General features: G+C 46.6%; 1 protein-coding gene across 1 annotated transcript in view; it reads left to right on the top strand.

Moving 5' to 3' along the window:
* The window catches only part of LOC124718672, a 237,470-nt gene that overhangs the window by 1,376 nt on the left and 214,198 nt on the right, over positions 1-21,896 (top strand). Inside the window, exon 2 of the mRNA XM_047244298.1 lies at positions 14,584-14,716. Coding sequence (XP_047100254.1) covers positions 14,584-14,716 — 133 coding nt within the window. The remainder of the gene's footprint in view (positions 1-14,583; positions 14,717-21,896) is intronic.

Here is a 21,896-nt window from a genome sequence, read left to right as displayed (position 1 = left end):
ATTTAAAACTACCACCTAGCAAGTGTGGTGTCTGGCGGTGACACCACAGTTTGAATGCTATGGGAAAGATCCAAAAGTGTGGAAAATGGGTGCCACATGAATTGAATGAAAGACAGATGGGATGAAAAATGGATTTATTTTAAGAATCCTAAACGGGAAAAATCATGGGTTAATCCGGGACAACCATCAACATCGACTGCAAAACCAGAACGATTCGTCAAGAAGACAATGCTCTGTGTTTGGTGGGATCAGAAAGGTGTGGTGTATCATGAGCTTCTAAAACCCGGTGAAACTGTGAATACTAATCGCTACAGTCAACAAATGATCAATTTGATCTATTCACTGATCGAAGAAAAGACCAGAATGGCCCAGAAGACATGGCATAGTAATTTTTTTTACACGACAATGCACCTGCACACAAAGCAAAATTGGTTCAGGGCACAATCAAAACACTTGGCTGGGAGCTACTACCCACCCGCCGCATTCACCAGACTTGGCCCCTTCCGACTACCATTTGTTTTCATCAATGGGACACGCATAGGCTGAGGAACACTTCGATTCCTACGAAGAAGTCGGAAATTGGGTGTCTGATTGGTTTGCTTCAAAAAATGAATATTTCTTTGGCGTGGTGTCCACAAATCCCCAGAAAGGTAGTCAAAATGTATAGAAAGCAATGGTCAGTACTTTGAATAAAATGTTCTCACTTTTCAATTCAAAATTAGTGTTTCATTTCCCCAAAAAACGCTCATTTCATACGGGTACACCTGGTACATGTCGTATCATCATCAGTAAAAAAGCTGCATTCGGCAAAATATACACTTAAACAGGTGGGTCAAAATTCCGAGTTGTGCAAACTGATCAGAAGTTGGACTGGGTGTCACGCGTTATGAAACCTGTCAAACTCGTCTGCTCAGCTACATTTGCTCAACGTGCAGTTGCTGATTAGGTAAAGAAAGCATTGGAAAATTACCTTCGTTTGCATACTTCCCTTCATTACTGTCATTCAGAATGAATTTCTGGTGCAATACAAAGCATACGTGCAAAATACCAGATGGTTATAATTAAACTGTCCCTATTTAACATGTTACTAGATCTACAACTTTGCTTCCGCCGTTCTTTTTTTCTCGAAGTTCGAGGTTTTATTGTGAAAAACTTACAGAAAATTATGTTTGATAGTATTGCTCATCGGTGGCCATTAGATTCTCCCATCTTTCGGATAGCATACGAATCCCGTGGGGATCCGTGAATCGATTCAATTGTGCACTTGTTCATATGATCGGAAGTGCTGGTCAGACAGACTGTATACCACTGATCGAAAAAGGTAGTAGTCAGATGGAGCAACGTGTGGAGAATAACGGCGGGAGGGATAGGACTTCTCATTTCGACGTTTCCATTATTTTGGCGGGTTTTGCGACACGGGGTCGGGCACTGACTGACCTGCTGAAAAATTAGCTTTACGTGTCTATCGCTGTATTGTGGCAGTGCTGGGCTCGAACGCATCTGTTGCTTTCGATAATTACGTCCTGTGACAGTCTTCGTCTGTTTCAGTAGCTACGGAAACGTCTTCCGCCGCCATGCCGGTCTACGACATCAAAATCACCGTTCTTAAGGCGATGAAAACATTCTCTGCACCTTCTCCCACTAATAGTTCGCTCAGCATTGGTCTTATCCAGCATTTTAAGAGCCACAACCGCAGATTTCCTCACGTTAAAGCAGAAAACAAATCGACTAATATTTTAATGGCATTATGTTAAGAGATGCCTAAGCTTATTGTATTACACCTATGACCGACCACCCGAACCCCACTTGCCGCTACTGCCGTTTATTGCAAAACGCCGGACGCAAAGTTGTAGACCTAATATATCACGAAAACTGATTACTGCAGGCGTACCAAACATCGTAGAATTAATTTCAAGAAAATGGGGAAGAGAAATAATGCAGAATCAATTCAATTGAACCACTTGTAACGTGCTGCTGTGGTACATCATATCATTACATACCAGTATCAGCATGGAACGGAAGAGGGGGACAACAAGATCTTGTTCACCGCTTCTGGCCTCCTAGGTCACCTGAGATCACACCTTGAGGTTTTTTTTCTGCGGGGGTACACAAAAGAGACAGTTTTTGTCCCGCCTATGACATATACACTTGAAGAGCTGAGAAATCGAATTGTTCTAGCTGTCGATTCAATAACCAGGGACCTGTTGATTTGTGTGCGGAATGAAATGGACCACCGTTTCGATGTTTCTCGATCAACGCGTTCTCATGCTGAGTGTGTGGTATAGCGTACGTGAGAAAATAAATCTCTGAACCGTCCTCTGTCCTGTGATATGGGCGATGTGTTTCCGTCTTTCACAGTTTGTCTGCAATGAACAATAGAAGTCTGTCCTTTGTTTTTGAACAAACCTGTATAACACTAACAATAAAAAACTTTTTCCATTATCCACAACCTTAACTCATAAAAGAATTTGTCCATCCCCTTGCGTATTAAGGGTGCTTGAGGATTATTAAAGTTTTAAAAACTAAAATCCATTAATTCTTGCGTGATAACTCCCTCTATTCCATCGATACAGTTCCCCACAGTCGTTTAATGAACGAAGTAAGAGCATATGGACTATCAGACCAATTGTGTGATTGGTTTGAGGAGTTCCTAGATAACAGAACGCAGCATGTCATTCTCAATGGAGAGAAGTCTTCCCAAGTAAGAGTGATTTCAGGTGTGCCGCAGGGGAGTGTCATAGGACCGATGCTGTTCACAATATACATGACCTGGTGGATGACATTGGAAGTTCACTGAGGCTTTTTGCAGATGATGCTGTGGTGTATCGAGAGGTTGTAACAATGGAAAATTGTACTGAAATGCAGGAGGATCTGCAGCGAATTGACGCATGGTGCAGGGAATGGCAATTGAATCTCAATGTAGACAAGTGTAATGTGCTGCGAATACATAGAAAGATAGATCCCTTATCATTTAGCTACAAAATAGCAGGTCAGCAACTGGAAGCAGTTAATTCCATAAATTATGTGGGAGTACGCATTAGGAGTGATTTAAAATGGAATGATCATATAAAGTTGATCGTCGGTAAAGCAGATGCCAGTCTGAGATTCATTGGAAGGATCCTAAGGAAATGCAGTCGGAAAACAAAGGAAGTAGGTTACAGTACACTCGTTCGCCCACTGCTTGAATACTGCTCAGCGGTGTGGGATCCGTACCAGATAGGGTGGATAGAAGAGATAGAGAAGATCCAACGGAGAGCAGTGCGCTTCGTTACAGGATCATTTAGTAATCGCGAAAGCGTTACGGAGATGATAGATAAACTCCAGTGGAAGACTCTGCAGGAGAGACGCTCAGTAGCTCGGTACGGGCTTTTGTTAAAGTTTCGTGAACATACCTTCACCGAAGAGTCCAGCAGTATATTGCTCCCTCCTACGTATATCTCGCGAAGAGACCATGAGGATAAAATCAGAGAGATTAGAGCCCACAGAGAAGCATACAGACAATCCTTCTTTCCACGAACAATACGAGACTGGAATAGAAGGGAGAACCGATAGAGGTACTCAGGGTACCCTCCGCCACACACCGTCAGGTGGCTTGGAGAGTATGGATGTAGATGTAGATGTAGGTGTAGACTAATTTCTGAACACATAGATACCATGTCTGCCATTGCGTTACGGTGAAGACATTTCGTTGTTCAGTACTTTATAGTGCGCATTCCTTTTCTGTGATTCTGAAATCCATCACTAGATTGAAACATCGTCAAGAAACATGATGCGTTGCTGGCTGGACTATCCCTCAGGTAGAACACCCTCCTTTACTAACATAAACTTGATGTCATGTCAGACTTCGGTTCATTGGTTGGTTAATCGGAATTGGAATTCAGCGTGTGGCATCGTTGGCCGGGTAGCCCCATGCGGATAAGTTTGTCCGCCAGCTGCAAGTCTTTTATATCACTCGACGCCACGTCGGGGGACTTGCGCATCCGTTATGAGGATGAAATGATGACGAGGACAACACAACACCCTGTCCCCGAGCGGAGAAAATCTCCAACCGGGCCGGGACTCGAACCCGGGCCCGCTTGCATGGGAGGCGAGCACGTTACCACCCAGCTAAGCAGGCGGACGGAATAAGCGGAAAAATATATTTAAAAAAAAAACTAGCAACCCGCCTCGATTGCTTAAGAAGCACCTAGTGTTAACCTAGGTTTCGGCGTAGATAACTACAACTTCTTCAGAACAATAAAACCCACAAGTGCCTAAGAAGACCTTTGTCAATGATTAAAAGAACACCATAGCTATACACTTATAAACGAATAAAAGGGAAAACACAAACAGTACATGTGTACTAAGTCTAAATCGTTACTTAACTTAATGGTATAACCTCCACTACAGTTTATGGCGGGTCATGGCCCATCGAACATAGGCCGGTGTGAGGTGGAGGTTACACCATTAAGTTAAGTAGGGGTTTAGACTTAGTACACATGTACTGTTTGTGTTTTCCCTTTTATTCGTTTATAAGTGTATAGCTATGGTGTTCTTTTAATCATTGACAAAGGTCTTCTTAGGCACTTGTGGGTTTTATTGTTCTGAAGAAGGTGTAGTTATCTACGCCGAGATTAGGTTAACACTAGGTGCTTCTTACGCAATCGAGGCGGGTTTCTAGTTTTTTTTTTTAATATATTAACTAACGATTGCTGACGCGCTGCGATGTTGAAGGTTCTTAAGCGGAAAAAGCTAGTCAAGAGACAATGGTGCGACTCGTCTTAGAATGTTTCCTCTATTGTGTAGGACCAGTACTTAATAGGACTAAATTGGTTCTCTGTTTCAGAAGAAATTTTTATAAAATTTTATTTCCCTTTTCACCTTTTCAAGCTTCACTTTTCATATTTGACGATTGTGACTACTCTCCATTCGCGTTTACCTTTTGACTAGTGCGGTTTACGCCGTCTAAGGCAATTTTTTCTTTATAGATTACTCAAGTCAACAGTTACTTAGCAGCGACTGGACAGATCAGTGGTCACAACTACACCGCTGGCTACCGTAAATGCAACACCCTGAAGGAAGCATCCGAATCAAGTGAAATTTACACCATGAGTTTGCAGCGATGAGGTATGCAACTGATTAGAATTTCAGCGCAGACGCACATCACGCGCGCCTGTGGCGCCACCTCATAGCGCCATTTAAGGCTTGGCGATTTCGACGAGTGTACGTTCGGCACGTGTGTTTACCTTGTGGTTGTTTCACAAGACGATCAGTTATGCCTCGTACACAACAGCGAACATCTTTTGATCAAGTATCCGAGTTCGACAGAGGAAGGATAGTGGCTTACCGAGATTGTGGATTGTCATACAGAGAAATCGCTTGTCGTTTTGGACGAAACCAAACAACTGTAATGCGGATATGTGACCGTTGGATGCAGGAGGTTACGACGGACCGACGTGGTCGATCGCATTCACCTCGGTGCACCACTGCACGTGCTGATAGGCAAATTGTGCGCATGGCAGTGACGGATCGCTCAGTGACATCCCGAACCGTAGCACAGCACATTGCGTCTGTAACGCATCATCCAGTGTCTGCGCGTACCATTCGACGCCGTTTACAGCAGAGTGGTCTGTCCGCAAGACGTCCATTGCTTTGTCTACCATTGACGCAGAATCACAGACGTCTCCGTCGCCAATGGTGTGATGACAGACGGATGTGGACGGCAGAATGGAATGACGTTGTCTTTACTGTCGAGACACGCTTCTGTCTGCAGCACCACGATGGTCGGATTCGAGTGTGGAGACACCGTGGAGAGAGGATGCTGGACAGCCGCATTATGCAACGCCACACTGGTCTTGCACCGGGTATTATGGTATGGGGCGGTATTGGATATTACTCTCGCACGCCTCTAGTACGCATTGCCGGTACTGTAAATAGCCGGCGCTACATATCCGAGGTGCTGGAGCCAGTTGTCCTTCCTTACCTTCAGGGCTCGGCCACAGCCATGTTTCAACAGGATAATGCGCGACCACAAGTGGCACGCATTGTCCAAAGGTTCTTCGTCAATAACCAGATTGAAGTGCTTCCCTGGCCGGCTCGCTCTCCGGATCTTTCGCCGACAGAAAACATGTGGTCCATGGTTGCTCAACGAGTGACCCAGATTACATCCCCAGCTGCCACACCAGATGATCTTTGGCAACGTGTGGAAGCTGCTTGGGATGAGGTCAGGAGAGCGTGGAGGCCATGGAATTCGTCCGCCTCTACCAATCCATCGGTCACCGAATCTGTTGTTGAGAAGCGTACGACCACTTCGACTGAAATGTGCAGGAGCTCCATCGTGCATGCACCACATGTGTCGTACTTGTAAAGGCACATGTTCTAGCAGCACAGGTAGAGTATCCCGTATGAAATCATGATAACGTGCTCCATTGAGCGTAGGTGGAAGAACATGAGGCCCAATCAAGACATCACCAACAATACCTGCCCAAACGTTCACAGAAAATCTGTGTTGATGACGTGATTGCACAATTGCGTGCGGATTCGCGTCAGCCCTCACATGCTGATTGTGAAAATTTACAATTTGATTACGTTGGAATAAAGCCTCATCCGTAAAGAGAACATTTGCGCTGAAATGAGGATAGACTCATTGTCGGATGAACCTATCGCAGAAGTGACCCCGTGGAGGCCAACAAGCTGCTGATAGTGCCTGCACACGCTGTACATGGTACGGAAACAACTGGTTCTCCCGTAGCACTGTCCATACAGTGACGTGGTCAACGTTGCCTTGTACAGCAGCAACTTCTCTGACGCTGACATTAGGGTTATCGTCAACTGCACGAAGAATTTCTTCGTCCATTGCAGGTGTCCTCGTCGTTCTATGTCTTCCCCAGTCACGAGTCATAGGTTGGAATGTTCCGTGCTCCCTAAGACGCCGATCAATTGCTTCGAACGTCTTCCTGTCGGGACGCCTTTGTTCTGGAAATCTGTCTCGATACAACGTACCGCGCCACGGCTATTTCCCCGTGCTAATCCATACATCAAATGGGCATCTGCCAACTCCGCATTCATAAACATTGCACTGACTGCAAAACCACGTTCGTGATTAACACTAACCTGTTGATGCTACGTACTGATGTGCTTGATGCTAGTACTGTAGAGCAATGAGTCGCACGTCAACACAAGCACCGAAGTCAACATTACCTTCCTTCAATTGGGCCAACTGGCGGTGAATCATCTTTTCTTTATTTGCGTGTGAGGAATGTTTCCTGAAAGTTGGGCCGTACCTTTTTGTAATATGCTGTATTTCTCGCGTTTTATAGGGCAATGGAAAGCAACGAAGACCTCGCAACTGGTAGAAAGCACCCTCAGCCATGCACTTCACATTCGTCTGCAGAGTACAGAAGTCAGATGTGGAAATGCATGGGTTCGTTACTAATGTGATGTGCCACTAGCTATGTTGCATTCGCATCAAATGAGAATCGGAAAAAATGTATCCGGTTAGTGCAACAGGGAAACCGAGGCTGTAGGCGATTACGTTTTGCTGGGGGAGCGACTCGCAGGAGGGGGTTGTAGTGCGTGGGTGGAGGGGGAGGCGACGGGAGAGGGTGGAGATTCTGGGCAGGCGGCGATAGAATAACCAAACAAAAACAGAAAAAAAAGCAGATTAGGCCGCACGATCATCTGGACAATACTGTGTCCATTGTTCGGGCAGCGTCCGAGCGGCAGTGAAAAAAAAAATATAGGCTAGGCCCCATCCCCCGCTCGAAAAAAAAACTTTCAATCACTGGCGAACAAAGCGTTCATTACAGCTCACTTCTAAATTATTCCAGCGAGCAAACAAAACCACTGTACGAAACACGCGTGGCAACTGGCTCTTCAGATAACGGTGCTGCAAGCTATAATATGTGCTTCTGTACCACGATATAGGTCTCCAATAAAATGCTCCACAACGTTCGTTCCGTTTTTCATTTTGGGATAAGGTAGGAGCTCCATAGTCTTCATAATACGCGCGTCACGTAATGAATCAGTACAATTTTCCCCTATGGAACACCCGCAAGTAGTTTAATTCCGCGTGAAGACTGCAAGCTGTCAAAAAAAAAAAAAAAAAAAAAAAACAAAAAAAAAAAAAAAAACGCTGTAATGATATTCTGAAGCATTTGTTATTTTGCTATTTCATCCTTACTCTGACCAAGTTAGCGCCTTACGACCCTCTTCTACACTACTGGCCATTAAAATTGCTACACCTAGAAAAAATGCAGATGATAAACGGGTATTAATTGGACAAATATACTATTACTGACATGTGATTACATAGATTGCATAGATCCTGATAAATCAGTTCCCAGAACAACCACCCCTGGCCGTAATAACGTACTTGGTACGCCTCTGCATTGAGTCAAACAGAGCTTGGATGCTGTGTACAGGTACAGCTGCACATGTAGCTTCAACACGATACCACAGTCCATCAAGAGTAGTGACTGGCGTATTGTGACGAGCCAGTTGCTCGGCCACCATTAACCAGACGTTTTCAGCTGGTGAGAGATCTGGAGAATGTGCTGGCCAGGGCAGCAGTCGAACATTTTCTGTATCCAGAAAGGCCGGTCCAGGACCTGCGACATGCAGTCGTGCATTATCCTGCTGAAATGTAGGGTTTTGCAGGGATCGAATAAAGGGTAGAGCCACGGGAAGTAACAGATCTGAAATGTAACGTCCACTGTTCAAAGTGTAGTCAATGCGGTGACCGAGACGTGTAACCAATGGCACCCCATACCATCACGCCGGGTGATGCGCCAGTATGGCGATGACGAATCACGCTTCCAATGTGCGTTCACCACGATGTCGCCAAACACGGATGTGACCATCATGATGCTGTAAACAGAACCTGGATTCATCCGAAAAATGACGGTTTGCCATTCGTGCACCCAGGTTATTCGTTGAGTACACCATCGCAGGCGCTCCTGTCTGTGATGCAGCGGCGAGGTTACCGCAGCCATGGTCTCCGAGCTGATAGTCCATGCTGCTGTAACGTCGTGGAACTGTTCGTGCAGATGGTTGTTGTCTTGCAAACGTACCCAAGCTTACGGGAATACCGTCTGGCGTCTAAGAATCTTAATTGTCTTACAATACCACATACACTAAACACTACGTCAGCTATCCTTGCGTTTGTTCGATGATTGAAAGGGAGAATGGTGCTGCAGACCTCTACAGTAAACGAGTTTTTGAAAGCTAGGTTTACAATTTCGGCCTTTTTTTAATCATCATCAGTACTGTCAGCAAGAGAAGGTATTGAATTATTCGTAGCGTTCATGGATTTTACGTACGACCAAAATTTTTGGAGGTTATTTGCCATGTTCTAAACGTACGTTCGCAGCCTTTTTCCCCTAAGGTAAGGTTTATGTTCTGCACTGTTATGCTTATCTTGGCCAGGAATGCCCTCTTCGCCTCTGTTAATCAGCCTCTTATGCCATCCTTGCTTCGCCCATCATGCGTTATTTTGCTTCTACGGTGGCAAGGATTCCTTCACGTATTCCAGCCACGTTTTCCCCGAGTTTGGTGAGTTTGTTCCTTACCTCACTGTTCCTTGACACTTTCCCCTTTTTTTTGGATCACTGTCAATGCGAACTCTGAGACTGCACGCAAGGCAAAATGTGAAGTTATCCCAATGAAGTTGTCCCAACAGGACTTTTGCGCCTATTCGCAAACATGCCACACATAGGACTTCTTAGACTATGCACCTGCTTCAGTGTCCCTGAGAGAATTCATGAGGCAAACACTACTTGGAATGCAATAGTTACTGAGAAGACCACCGATGGCAATTGTTTATGTCGTGGGGACATATTCAAGAACATCATGGAAAATCAAAAACTTTTAGCAAAACAAAATAAACACTAAGACAAAAAGAAAACAACAGTGCACAACGAAGGAGTAATCAGAATGAGACTGACAATCATAGACGTGATATACATGTGCAGGCAAACAAATGATTGCAATTTCAAAAAAATTGGATGATTTATTCTAGAGAAAGAACTTCACAAATTGAGCAAGTCAGTAATCAAATAGTCCATCTTTGCCGTTTATGCGAGTAGCTATTCATCTTGGCACTGATGGACTGAATTGTTCGATGTCCTCGTGAGGGATCATGCCAAATTCTCTCCAACTGGCGCATTACATCCTCAAAATCCCGAGCTTTGTTCGACGTCCCTGCCCGTAATGCTCTCAACATTTTAAATTGGGGAGAGATCTGGTTACCTTGCTAGCAAAGGTATAGTATAGCAGTAGAGACACATGCCGTATCCGGGCGGGCGTTATCTTGCTGAAATGTAAGCCAGCATGACTTGTAATGAAGTATAAACGAAACGGGGCACGTACGTCTACATCCACATCTGCAGGATGGACCATTGATCGTGACCGGACCAAATACACTCCTGGAAATGGAAAAAAGAACACATTGACACCGGTGTGTCAGACCCACCATACTTGCTCCGGACACTGCGAGAGGGCTGTACAAGCAATGATCACACGCACGGCACAGCGGACACACCAGGAACCGCGGTGTTGGCCGTCGAATGGCGCTAGCTGCGCAGCATTTGTGCACCGCCGCCGTCAGTGTCAGCCAGTTTGCCGTGGCATACGGAGCTCCATCGCAGTCTTTAACACTGGTAGCATGCCGCGACAGCGTGGACGTGAACCGTATGTGCAGTTGACGGACTTTGAGCGAGGGCGTATAGTGGGCATGCGGGAGGCCGGGTGGACGTACCGGCGAATTGCTCAACACGTGGGGCGTGAGGTCTCCACAGTACATCGATGTTGTCGCCAGTGGTCGGCGGAAGGTGCACGTGCCCGTCGACCTGGGACCGGACCGCAGCGACGCACGGATGCACGCCAAGACCGTAGGATCCTACGCAGTGCCGTAGGGGACCGCACCGCCACTTCCCAGCAAATTAGGGACATTGTTGCTCCTGGGGTATCGGCGAGGACCATTCGCAACCGTCTCCATGAAGCTGGGCTACGGTCCCGCACACCGTTAGGCCGTCTTCCGCTCACGCCCCAACATCGTGCAGCCCGCCTCCAGTGGTGTCGCGACAGGCGTGAATGGAGGGACGAATGGAGACGTGTCGTCTTCAGCGATGAGAGTCGCTTCTGCTTTGGTGCCAATGATGGTCGTATGCGTGTTTGGCGCCGTGCAGGTGAGCGCCACAATCAGGACTGCATACGACCGAGGCACACAGGGCCAACACCCGGCATCATGGTGTGGGGAGCGATCTCCTACACTGGCCGTACACCACTGGTGATCGTCGAGGGGACACTGAATAGTGCACGGTACATCCAAACCGTCATCGAACCCATCGTTCTACCATTCCTAGACCGGCAAGGGAACTTGCTGTTCCAACAGGACAATGCACGTCCGCATGTATCCCGTGCCACCCAACGTGCTCTAGAAGGTGTAAGTCAACTACCCTGGCCAGCAATATCTCCGGATCTGTCCCCCATTGAGCATGTTTGGGACTGGATGAAGCGTCGTCTCACGCGGTCTGCACGTCCAGCACGAACGCTGGTCCAACTGAGGCGCCAGGTGGAAATGGCATGGCAAACCGTTCCACAGGACTACATCCAGCATCTCTACGATCGTCTCCATGGGAGAATAGCAGCCTGCATTGCTGCGAAAGGTGGATATACACTGTACTAGTGCCGACATTGTGCATGCTCTGTTGCCTGTGTCTATGTGCCTGTGGTTCTGTCAGTGTGATCATGTGATGTATCTGACCCCAGGAATGTGTCAATAAAGTTTCTCCTTCCTGGGACATTGAATTCACGGTGTTCTTATTTCAATTTCCAGGAGTGTATTTCACGAAGTAAGTATCAAACGAATAAACAACAAAGAACGAAACTTGTCTAGCTTGCAGGAGGAAACCAGATGGCGCTATGGTTGGCCCGCTAGATGGCGCTGCCATAGGTCAAAGGGATATCAACTGCGTTTCTTTAAATAGGAACCCCCATTTTGTAGTTTTTTCGTTTGACGCTTAATTCGTGAGATATTTGGCTCGCTCACGATCAATGGACCACCCTGTTTACTCTTCCAAAGACTGTGAAGAGCCTGGCAGAAGTGCGTCCCGCTATACTGCTTATTAGGGTTTCTTTCTGTTTCATTCACATATGGAGGCAGGAAGAATGATTGTTTGAATATATTTGTGCGTGCAGTAATTGTTATAATCCTATCCTCATAATCACTATGTGAGCGATACGTAGGGGGTTGTAGCATATTGCTAGGGTCATCATTTAAATCCTGTTCTTGGACTTTGCTAAAGATTTTCTCAGGGTAGTTTACGTCTATCTTCAAGAGTCTTAAAGTTCATGTGAGAAAAGTGCGAGTTGGTTTTCACGTGACCGATGTTTTGGAAATCCATGCTGGTTGGTAGTAACAAGGTCATTCCCTTCAACGTACCTCTCTATGTTTGAACTCGGAATGTGTTCTAAGATTCTACATCGAGTCGATGTCAAGGATATTGGACGATAGTTTTGTGGATCTCGACTACTACTTTTCTTGTAGATCGGTGGGACTTGTGCTTTCTTCCAGCAACTAGGCAAGGTCTTTTGTTCCAGGGATCTGCCATAGATACTAGTTAAAAGAGGGGTTAACTCAGCGGCAAAAATCAGCATAGCATCCGGTAGGAATTCCATAGAGCCCTGGAGCTTCGTTCAATTTTAACATTCCAGCTGCTCCTCCACGCTAGTGACACTAATACTTGTTTCACTCATTTATGGAACGTTTGAAAACGGAGTTCATCATTTTTGAATTTGCTTTGCTACCCTCAATTTCAGTTACTGCTTCCTCCGCCAGTGGCTGTATGCTGACTTTGGTGTCAGCAACAGCCGTTTCATACGACCAGAATTTCTTAGGGGTTTGTGCAAGAGCATTTCACGGTATTCTGCTTAGTAGTCACTGAAGTCTCCACACATGGCTTTTTTGACATCTTTCCAAAAGCGTTTCATTCAGCATCTCTGCATCCACAGCCCTATGCTTTGTTTTATATCTACTGTTCAGTATCTGTTTCTTCAAAAGTTCTTTTTACAGTGAATATATTCTACAATATACATACACTATGTGATCAAAAGTAGCCGGTCACCCCCAAAAACATACGTCTTTCGTATTAGATGCACTGTGCTGCCAGGTACTCCATATCAGCGATCTCAGTAGTTATTATTACACATCGAGAGAGAGCAGAATGGGGCGCTCCTCGGAACTCACGGACTTCGAACGTGGTGAGCTGATTGGATGTCACTTGTGTCATACGTCTGTACGCGAGATTTTCACACGCCTAAACATCGCTAAATCCACTGTTACCGGTGTGATAGTGAAGTGGAAACGTGAAGGGACACGTAGAGCACAAAAGCGTACAGGCCGACCTCGTCTATTGACTGACAGAGACTACCGACAGTTGAAGAGGTTCGTAATGTGTAATTGGCAAACATCTATCCAGATAATCACACAGGATTTCCAAACTGCATCAGGATCCACTGCAAGTTCTATGACAGTTACGTCGGAGGTGAGAAGACTTGGATTTCATGGTCAAGCGGCTGCTCATAGGCCGCGCATCACGCCGGTAAATGCCAAACGACGCCTCGCTTGGTGTAAAGAGCGTAAACATTGGGCGACTGCTCAGTGGAAGAACGTTGTCTGGAGCGACGAATCACGGTACACAATGTGGCGATTCTATGACAGGGTGTGGGTGTGGCCAATGCCCGGTGAACGTCGTCTGCCTGCGTGTATTGTGCCAACAGTAAAATTTGAAGGCGGTGTTGTTATGGTGTAGTCGTGTTTTTCATGAAGGGGGCTTGCACAACTTGTTCTTTTGCGTTGCAATATCACAGCACAGGCCTACATTGATGTTGTAAGCACCTTCTTGCTTCCCATTGTTGAAGAGCAATTCGGGGATGGCGATTGTATCTTCAACACGATCGAACACCTGTTCATAATGCACAGCCTGTGGTGGAGTGGTTACACAACAATAACATCCCTGTAGTGGACTCGTCTGCACAGAGTCCTGACCTGAATCCTATAGAAAACCTATGGGATGTTTTGGAACGCCGACTACGTGCCAGGCGTCACCGACCGACATCGATACCTCTCCTCAGTGCAGCACTCCGTGAAGAATGGGCTGCCATTCCCCAAGAAACCTTCCACCACCTGATTGAACATATGCCTGCGAAAGTGGAAGCTGTCATTAAGGAAAAAGATGGGCCAACACCATACTGAATTGCAGCAAATACCGACGAACGGCGCCATGTACGTAAGTCATTTTCAGCCGGATGCCCAGATACTTTTCATCACATGGTGTATGTGTCCAGTTTATAGTCAAGTGTTCCTTTAAACTTGAGCCATAGCTCCTCCACATGCTCCTGTCCCGAGATAAGGGTTTTAAATTCCTCATAGAGGAAGGATGACGAACGAAAACTCTTGTTAATTACCAGTCATGGCGAAGAACGGCACAGGGACTAGGGTGAGTGTCTTAATGAGGAATCTGAGCTTCTGATGGCGCTACACATGACACGCACGAAGCTACTGAAGCAGAGTTGGTAGGGTTTATTTCCTTTCCGCTGTTGCAGGGATGGCAGTTTCTGGAGCCAGCGCTCATACGGTGGGTACGTGGACGACTTCCTGGTGAAGCTGCGACACGCAGTCGTCGACGATGGCCTCGACCCGTTGGAGCCTCCAGATGAAGTCCAGGACATAGATGAGGTAAGGGCACCACTATCGAACCCTTCAAAGGGTATCCTGTACTGTGGTCTCCACTCCAAAAGCTAGTTTGGTGCTGTTATTCACGCTACTCCATCCTGTGCAAGTCTCTTCTTCTCTGAACAATTACTGCAACCTACATCCTCCTGCATCTACATACTGTACTCAAGCCTTGGTATGCATCTGGATCTGCCACACTATCCATTTGGATTTCCCACACTTCCTGGACGTATCAAACTGAAGATTCCATGATGCACGTGGATCTTCCCCGTCAACCAATACCTTCTTTTAGTAATGCCACGAATTTCATTTCTCCTCAACTGACGCAGTAGTTCCTCAGTACTTACTCAATCTGTCCATCCAATGCTGAGATATTTTCTACAGCATCATATTCTTAAAGCTTCTACACTACCAGAATAAAAAAGTACACCTGGAAGGAGGGCCGGCCAGAGCGGCCGAGCAGTTCTAGGCGCTACAGTCCGGAACCGCTGGACCGCTACGCCTGCAGGTTCGAATGCTGCCTCGGGCATGGATGTGTGTGATGTCCTTAGGTTAGTTGGGTTTCAGTAGTTCTAAGTTCTAGGGGACTGATGACCTCAGAAGTTAAATGCCATAGTGCTCAGTGCCATTTGAACCAACCTGGAAGGAGGGCATCAGTCTTCATCCGATGATGCATATGCCATGTGGGGAACGGTCCAACAACAGACTGCACAGTGGCATAGCTACCATAACGCCGTTTGTTTCTATGGAGTGCTCACAGCCAGAAGGCTCAGCGTGGTGTGGACATGTGAAGCAAGCAGCAACCATACCACAGATACACACTCGCGCTCCCAACTCAGCGAGTTTGAAAGGGGTCAGATTGAGGCCTGGCCAGGGGCTGGGTGGCGCTTTCAGAGAATTACAAGATAAATGTGTTGCGTCAGCTGGGTAACGAAACTGGAATCAGTGGTCACTTGGACATTCTCACACTGATAGACGAGGTTCTAAGTGTCCATACAATACAGACGCCCGTTAGGATCGTCGTTTTTGAAGGGCGGCAGTGTTAGTTCGTGCAGCTGACTTCTGACACCACTTGTTATATGACGCGCGCCGTTACTTGGTAGCAGCAGACACAGTGGCTGCGCCAAAGACTGAGACGGCGTGGAGTTATACAATTATTTATAATTTCCCACTCGTCGTCGCTGCCCAGTCCTGCTGATCCCTCCGCCTGGCTGCTGCTGTGTAGATTATCCGACAATGCGCGCCACGCGCGCCGCTGATCGCACTCGGAGCCTCAGGCCACCAGTGCTCCGCTGAAGCCAGGATGTCCTGTGGTTGAGATGAACTCGTCGCCACTCGGCCACGGAGCCGCGTTGCCGTGAGGTCAGCTGCCGACGCCTGCTGCACTGGCAGCTGGGAAGCCATCAGGGGCGATGTCCGCAAGATCCCGCCACAGACGGACCATGCACCGGGTCGCCGTGAGGTCCGGGCGTCTGTCCCCGGCGGCGCCTGTGACCGAGACCGCGCTGCAGCCGGTCCTGGAAGTTCTCACTGGAGTTAGCCATGGCGCTGACCGAACTCGGGCCGACCCCCAGAGCTGAAGTTGACATCTGGCGGCGAGCTGCAACAGACTTGTGGAATCGTCACCTACGAAGATTGAACATTCGGATACGGACCACGTCCGTCCTCAGATCCGAACTGCTTCCTAATGCCTTCTCTCTGTTGGTGCCCGCGCTCCGCTATTTATATCTGGCAGGAGGACGTTTTTTACCCTCGGAGGTGGTTTTTTGTTATTACTCCCGCAGTATATTGCAGTGTAACGTGCTGGCCTCACTTCCCCTTACTCAGCACTCTCTAGGCTTCACTCGGCACTCGGTCTGCGTGCGTCCTTGTGTCAGCCTGCTGGTAGACTGCTGCTGTCAGCAAGGCTATCTGTGCCGCGCTTACTTCAGAATGCCTCGGTCGCCGGCTGCCTCTGTTTTGCCATTCTCCACTGCGTGAAGCAACGCCTACTACATGTGGCCGCAACACACAGTATGTATAAGAGCGATCATGAGTCTGGGCCGATCAACACGAACTGCTGCCAACCGGTTATTAGCAGTGGGACTACTCGCACGCACACCTCTAGCCCGTTGTCCACACGCCTCACAGCATTCACCTCCATGGCTCGTCTCGTGGCATCAGAGACTAACTTGTAAGGTGGAATGGCGCGTAGTGGTCTTCAGTGAGCAGATTCTACCTGCGCGCAAGTGACGGTCGTTCGTGCATGCAGTGAGAGCTGTCTCGTAGACTCTATTCGTCCAAGATACACTACTGGCCATTAAAATTGCTACACCAAGAAGAAATGCAGATGATGAACGGGTATTCATTGGACAAATATACTTTACTACAACTGACTTGTGATTACATTTTCACGCAATTTGAGTGTATAGATCCTGAGAAATCAGTACTCAGAACAACCACCTCTGGCCGAAATAACGGCCTTGATACGCCTGGACATTGAGCCAATCAGAGCTTGGATGGCATGTACAGGTACAGCTGCCCATGCAGCTTCAACACGATACCACAGCTCATCAAGAGTAGTGACTGGCGTATTGTGACGAGCCAGTTGCTCGGCCACCATTGACCAGACGTTTCCAATTGGTGAGAGACCTTGAGAATGTGTTCGCCAGGGCAGCAGTCGAACATTTTCTGTATCCAGAAAGTCCCATACAGGACCTGCAACATGCGGTCGTGCATAATCCTGCTGAACTGTTGGGTTTTGCAGAGATCGAATGAAGGGTAGTGTGGTGTCACCGCCAGACACCACACTTGCTAGGTGGTAGCCTTTAAATCGGCCGCGGTCCATTAGTATACGTCGGACCCGCGTGTCGCCACTATCAGTGTTAGCAGACCGAGCGCCACCACACGGCAGGTCTAGAGAGACTTACTACCACTCGCGCCAGTTGTACAGCCGACTTTGCTAGCGAAGCTACACTGACCGATACGCTCTCATTTGCCGAGACGATAGTTAGCATAGCCTTCAGCTACGTCATTTGCTACGACCTAGCAAGGCGCCATAGCAGTTGATAATTAATATTATGAAGCATGTACCGTAACGAGAGATGTTCTACAATTGTGGACTAAGGTTAAGTATTACATCATCTACGTACTTTATTTGCAATTCTCAAGATATTGTCCTGTTCCAGACCTCACGCCAGTCAGCGTGTAATTAAACGCGTGCCAACACTACAGGTAGAGCCACGGTTCGTAACACATCTGAAATATAACGTCCACTGTTCAAAGTGCCGTCAATGCAAACAAGAGGTGACCGAGACGAGTAACCAATGGCACTCCATACCATCACGCCGAGTGATCCGCCAGTATGTCGATGACGAATACGCCCCTCCAATGTGCGTTCACCGAGATGTCGCCAAACACGGATGCGACCATCATGATGCTGTAAACAGAACCTGGATTCATCCGAAAAAAATGACGTTTTGCCATTCGTGCACCCAGTTTCGTCGTTGAGTACACCATCGCAGGCGCTCCTGTCTGTGATGCAGCGTCAAGGGGAACTGTTGCCATCGCCTCCGAGCTGATAGTCCACGCTGCTGCAAACTTCGTCGGACTGTTCGTGCAGATGGTTGTTGTCTTGCAAACGTCACCATCTCTTGATTCAGGGATCGAGACGTGGCTGCACGATCCGTTACAGCCATGCGGATAAGAAGGGCTGGGAGCCGTTTCGAAAGCCAACGCTTTTCGTACTCAGTATTACTCATGGTAATGTGTTTGTGGTCTTTACATACCTTTGCACACTGCCTGTACGCTTACGTTTACACATCTTGTTAATATTTCTTTATGTCATATCAGCGGTGATGCAACAGAGGACACCAGAGCATCACAGTATTTAAAATATGGTTCAAATGGCTCTGAGCAATATGGGGCTTAGCGTCTGAGGTCATCAGTCCCCTAGAACGTAGAACTACTTAAACCTAAATAACCTAAGGATATCACACACACATCCATGCCCGAGGAAGGATTGGAACCTGCGACCGTAGCGGTCGCGCGGTTGCAGACTGAAGCGCCTAGAGCCGCACGGCCACACAGGCCGGGCACAGTATTTCCGAGGCCGCCAGAGCCCTACAAAGGAAGACATACGGATGCACCAGAAGGAATGCAAATATTCACACATGCTTACAGAAAGGGGGACAATATGTTGAACGCACAAAAAGAATTAGTAGCGGAAGGTTCTTACAGAATTAAAGCCGAGCATTTGATGAAGTGAGACAGTATATGTACGCAGACAGCCTACATTTAAATCTGTGGCACTATATGACAATTTACAACCTCTTCAAGCTTGTGAAAGTTCCAAATTTCGACTTTGGATGCCACTTTTTACAATAAATTACTATACGACTCGACGAAGGACACAGATATTTATGAGTGTGAGGCGGACTACATCTGTTTGTTGTTGTGGTCTTCAGTCCTGAGACTGGTTTGATGCAGCTCTCCATGCTACTCTATCCTGTGCAAGCTTCTTCATCTCCCAGTACCTACTGCAACCTACATCCTTCTGAATCTGTTCAGCGTATCCATCTCTTGGTCTCCCTCTACGATTTTTACCCTCCACGCTGCCCTCCAATACTAAGTAGATGATTCCCTCATGCCTCAGAACATGTCCTACCAACCGATCCCTTCTTCTAGTTAAGTTGTGCCACAAACGTATCTTCTCCCCAATCCTATTCAATACCTCCACATCAGTTATATGATTTACCCATCTAATCTTCAGCATTCTTCTGTATTGCCACATTTCGAAAACTTCTATTCTCTTCTTGTACAAACTATTTATTGTACATGTTTCACTTCCATACATGGCTACGCTCCATACAAATACTTTCAGAAACGACTTCCTGACACTTAAATGAATACTCGATGTTAACAAATTTCTCTTCTTCAGAAACGCTTTCCTTGCCATTGGTCTACATTTTATATCCTCTCTACTTCGACCATCATCAGTTATTTTGCTCCCCAAATAGCAAAACTCCTTTACTACTTTAAGTGTCTCATTTCCTAATCTAATTCCCTCAGCATCACCCGTCTTAATTCAACTACATTCCATTATCCTCGTTTTGCTTTTGTTGATGTTTATCTTATGTCCTCCTTTCATGACACTGTCCATTCCGTTGAACTGCTCTTCCAAGTCCTTTGCTGTCTCTGACAGAATTACAATGTCATCGGCGAACCTCAAAGTTTTTATTTCTTCTCCATGGATTTTAATACCTACTCCTAATTTTTCTTTTGTTTCCTTCACTGCTTGCTCAATATAAAGATTGAATAACATCGGGGACAGGCTACAACCCTGTCTCACCCCCTTCCCAACCACTGCTTCCCTTTCATGCCCCTCAACTCTTATAACTGCCATCTACTTTCTGTACAAATTGTACATAGTCTTTCGCTCCCTGTATTTTACCCCTGCCACCTTCAGAATTTGAAAGAGAGTATTCCAGTCAACATTGTCAAAAGCTATCTCTAAGTCTACAAACCCTAGAAACGTAGGTTGGCCTTTCCTTAATGTAGCTTCTAAGATGTCGTAAGGTCAGTATTGCCTCACGTGTTCCAATATTTCTACGGAATCCAAACTGATCTTCCCCGAGGTCAGCTTCTACCAGTTTTTCCATTCGTCTGTAGAGAATACGCGTTAGTATTTTGCATCCGTGACTTATTAAACTGATTGTTCGGTAATATTCACATCTGTCAGCACCTACTTTCTTTGGGATCGGAATTATTATATTCTTCTTGAAGTCTAAGGGTATTTCGCCTGTCTCATACATCTTGCTCACCAGGTGGTAGAGTTTTGTCAGGACTGGCTCTCCCAAGGCCGTCAGTAGTTCTAATGGGATGTTATCTACTCCGGCGGCCTTGTTTCGACTCAGGTCTTTCTGTGCTCTGTCAAACTCTTCACACAGTATCTCCAATTTCATCTTCATCTACATCGTCTTCCATGTCCATAATATTGTCCTCAAGCACATTGCCCTTGTATAGGCCCTCTATATACTCATTCCACCTTTCTGCTTTCCCTTCTTTGCTTAGAACTGGGTTTCCATCTGAGCTCTTGATATTCATACAAGTGGTTCTCTTATCTCCAAAGGTCTCTTTAATTTTCCTGTAGGCAGTATCTATCTTACCCCTAGTGAGACAAGCCTCTACATCCTTACATTTGTCCTCTAGCCATCCCTGCTTAGCCATTTAGCACCTCCTGTCGATCTCGTTTTTGAGACGTTTGTATTCCTTTTTGCCTGCTTCATTTACTGCATTTTAATATTTTCTCCTTTCATCAATTAAATTCAGTATTTCTTCTGTTACCCAAGGATTTCTTCTAGCCCTCATATTTTTACCTAGTTGGTACTCTGCTGCCTTCACTATTTCATCTCTCAAAGCTACCCATTCTTCTTCTACTGCATTTCTTTCCCTCATTCCTGTCAATTGTTCCCTTATGCTCTCCCTGAAACTCCGTACAACCTCTGGTTTAGTCAGTTTATCCAGGTCCCATCTCCTTAAATTCCCATCTTTCTGCAGTTTCTTCAGTTTTAATCTACAGTTCATAACCAACAGATTGTGGTCAGAGTCCACATCTGCCCCTGGAAATGTCTTTCAATTTAAAACCTGGTTCCTAAATCTCTGTCTTACCATTATGCAATCTATCTGAAACCTGTATGACAACAATTTCAAAGAAGCCGCTAAAGGACGTACTCTGAAGAGCCGAAGAAACTGGTACACCTGCGTAATGTCGTGTAGAGCCCTGCGAGCACACGAAAGTGCTGTAACACGACGTAGCATGGACTCGATAGCCTGAAGTAGTGCTGGAGGGAACTGACACCATGATTCCAGCAGGGCTCTCCGTAAATCCGTAAGAGTACGAGGAGGTGGAGACCTCTTCTGAACAGCACGTAGCAAGGCATCCCAGAAATGCTCAACAATGTTCATGTCTGGGCAGTCTGGTGGCCAGCGGAAGTTTTTAAACTCGTAAGAGTGTTCCTGGAGTCACTCTGTAGTAATTCTGGACATGTGGGATGTAGCATTGTCCTGCTGGAATAGGCCATTTCACAATGGACTTGAATGGATACAGGTGATCAGACAGGATGCCTACGTACGTATCACCTGTCAGGATCGTATCTAGATGTATGAAAGGTCCCGTATCACTCCAACTGCACACGCTCCACAC

This window comes from Schistocerca piceifrons, chromosome 10 (assembly GCF_021461385.2).
Source record: "Schistocerca piceifrons isolate TAMUIC-IGC-003096 chromosome 10, iqSchPice1.1, whole genome shotgun sequence".
NCBI lineage: Eukaryota > Metazoa > Arthropoda > Insecta > Orthoptera > Acrididae > Schistocerca > Schistocerca piceifrons.
This window is presented reverse-complemented; position numbering and strand designations above follow the sequence as displayed.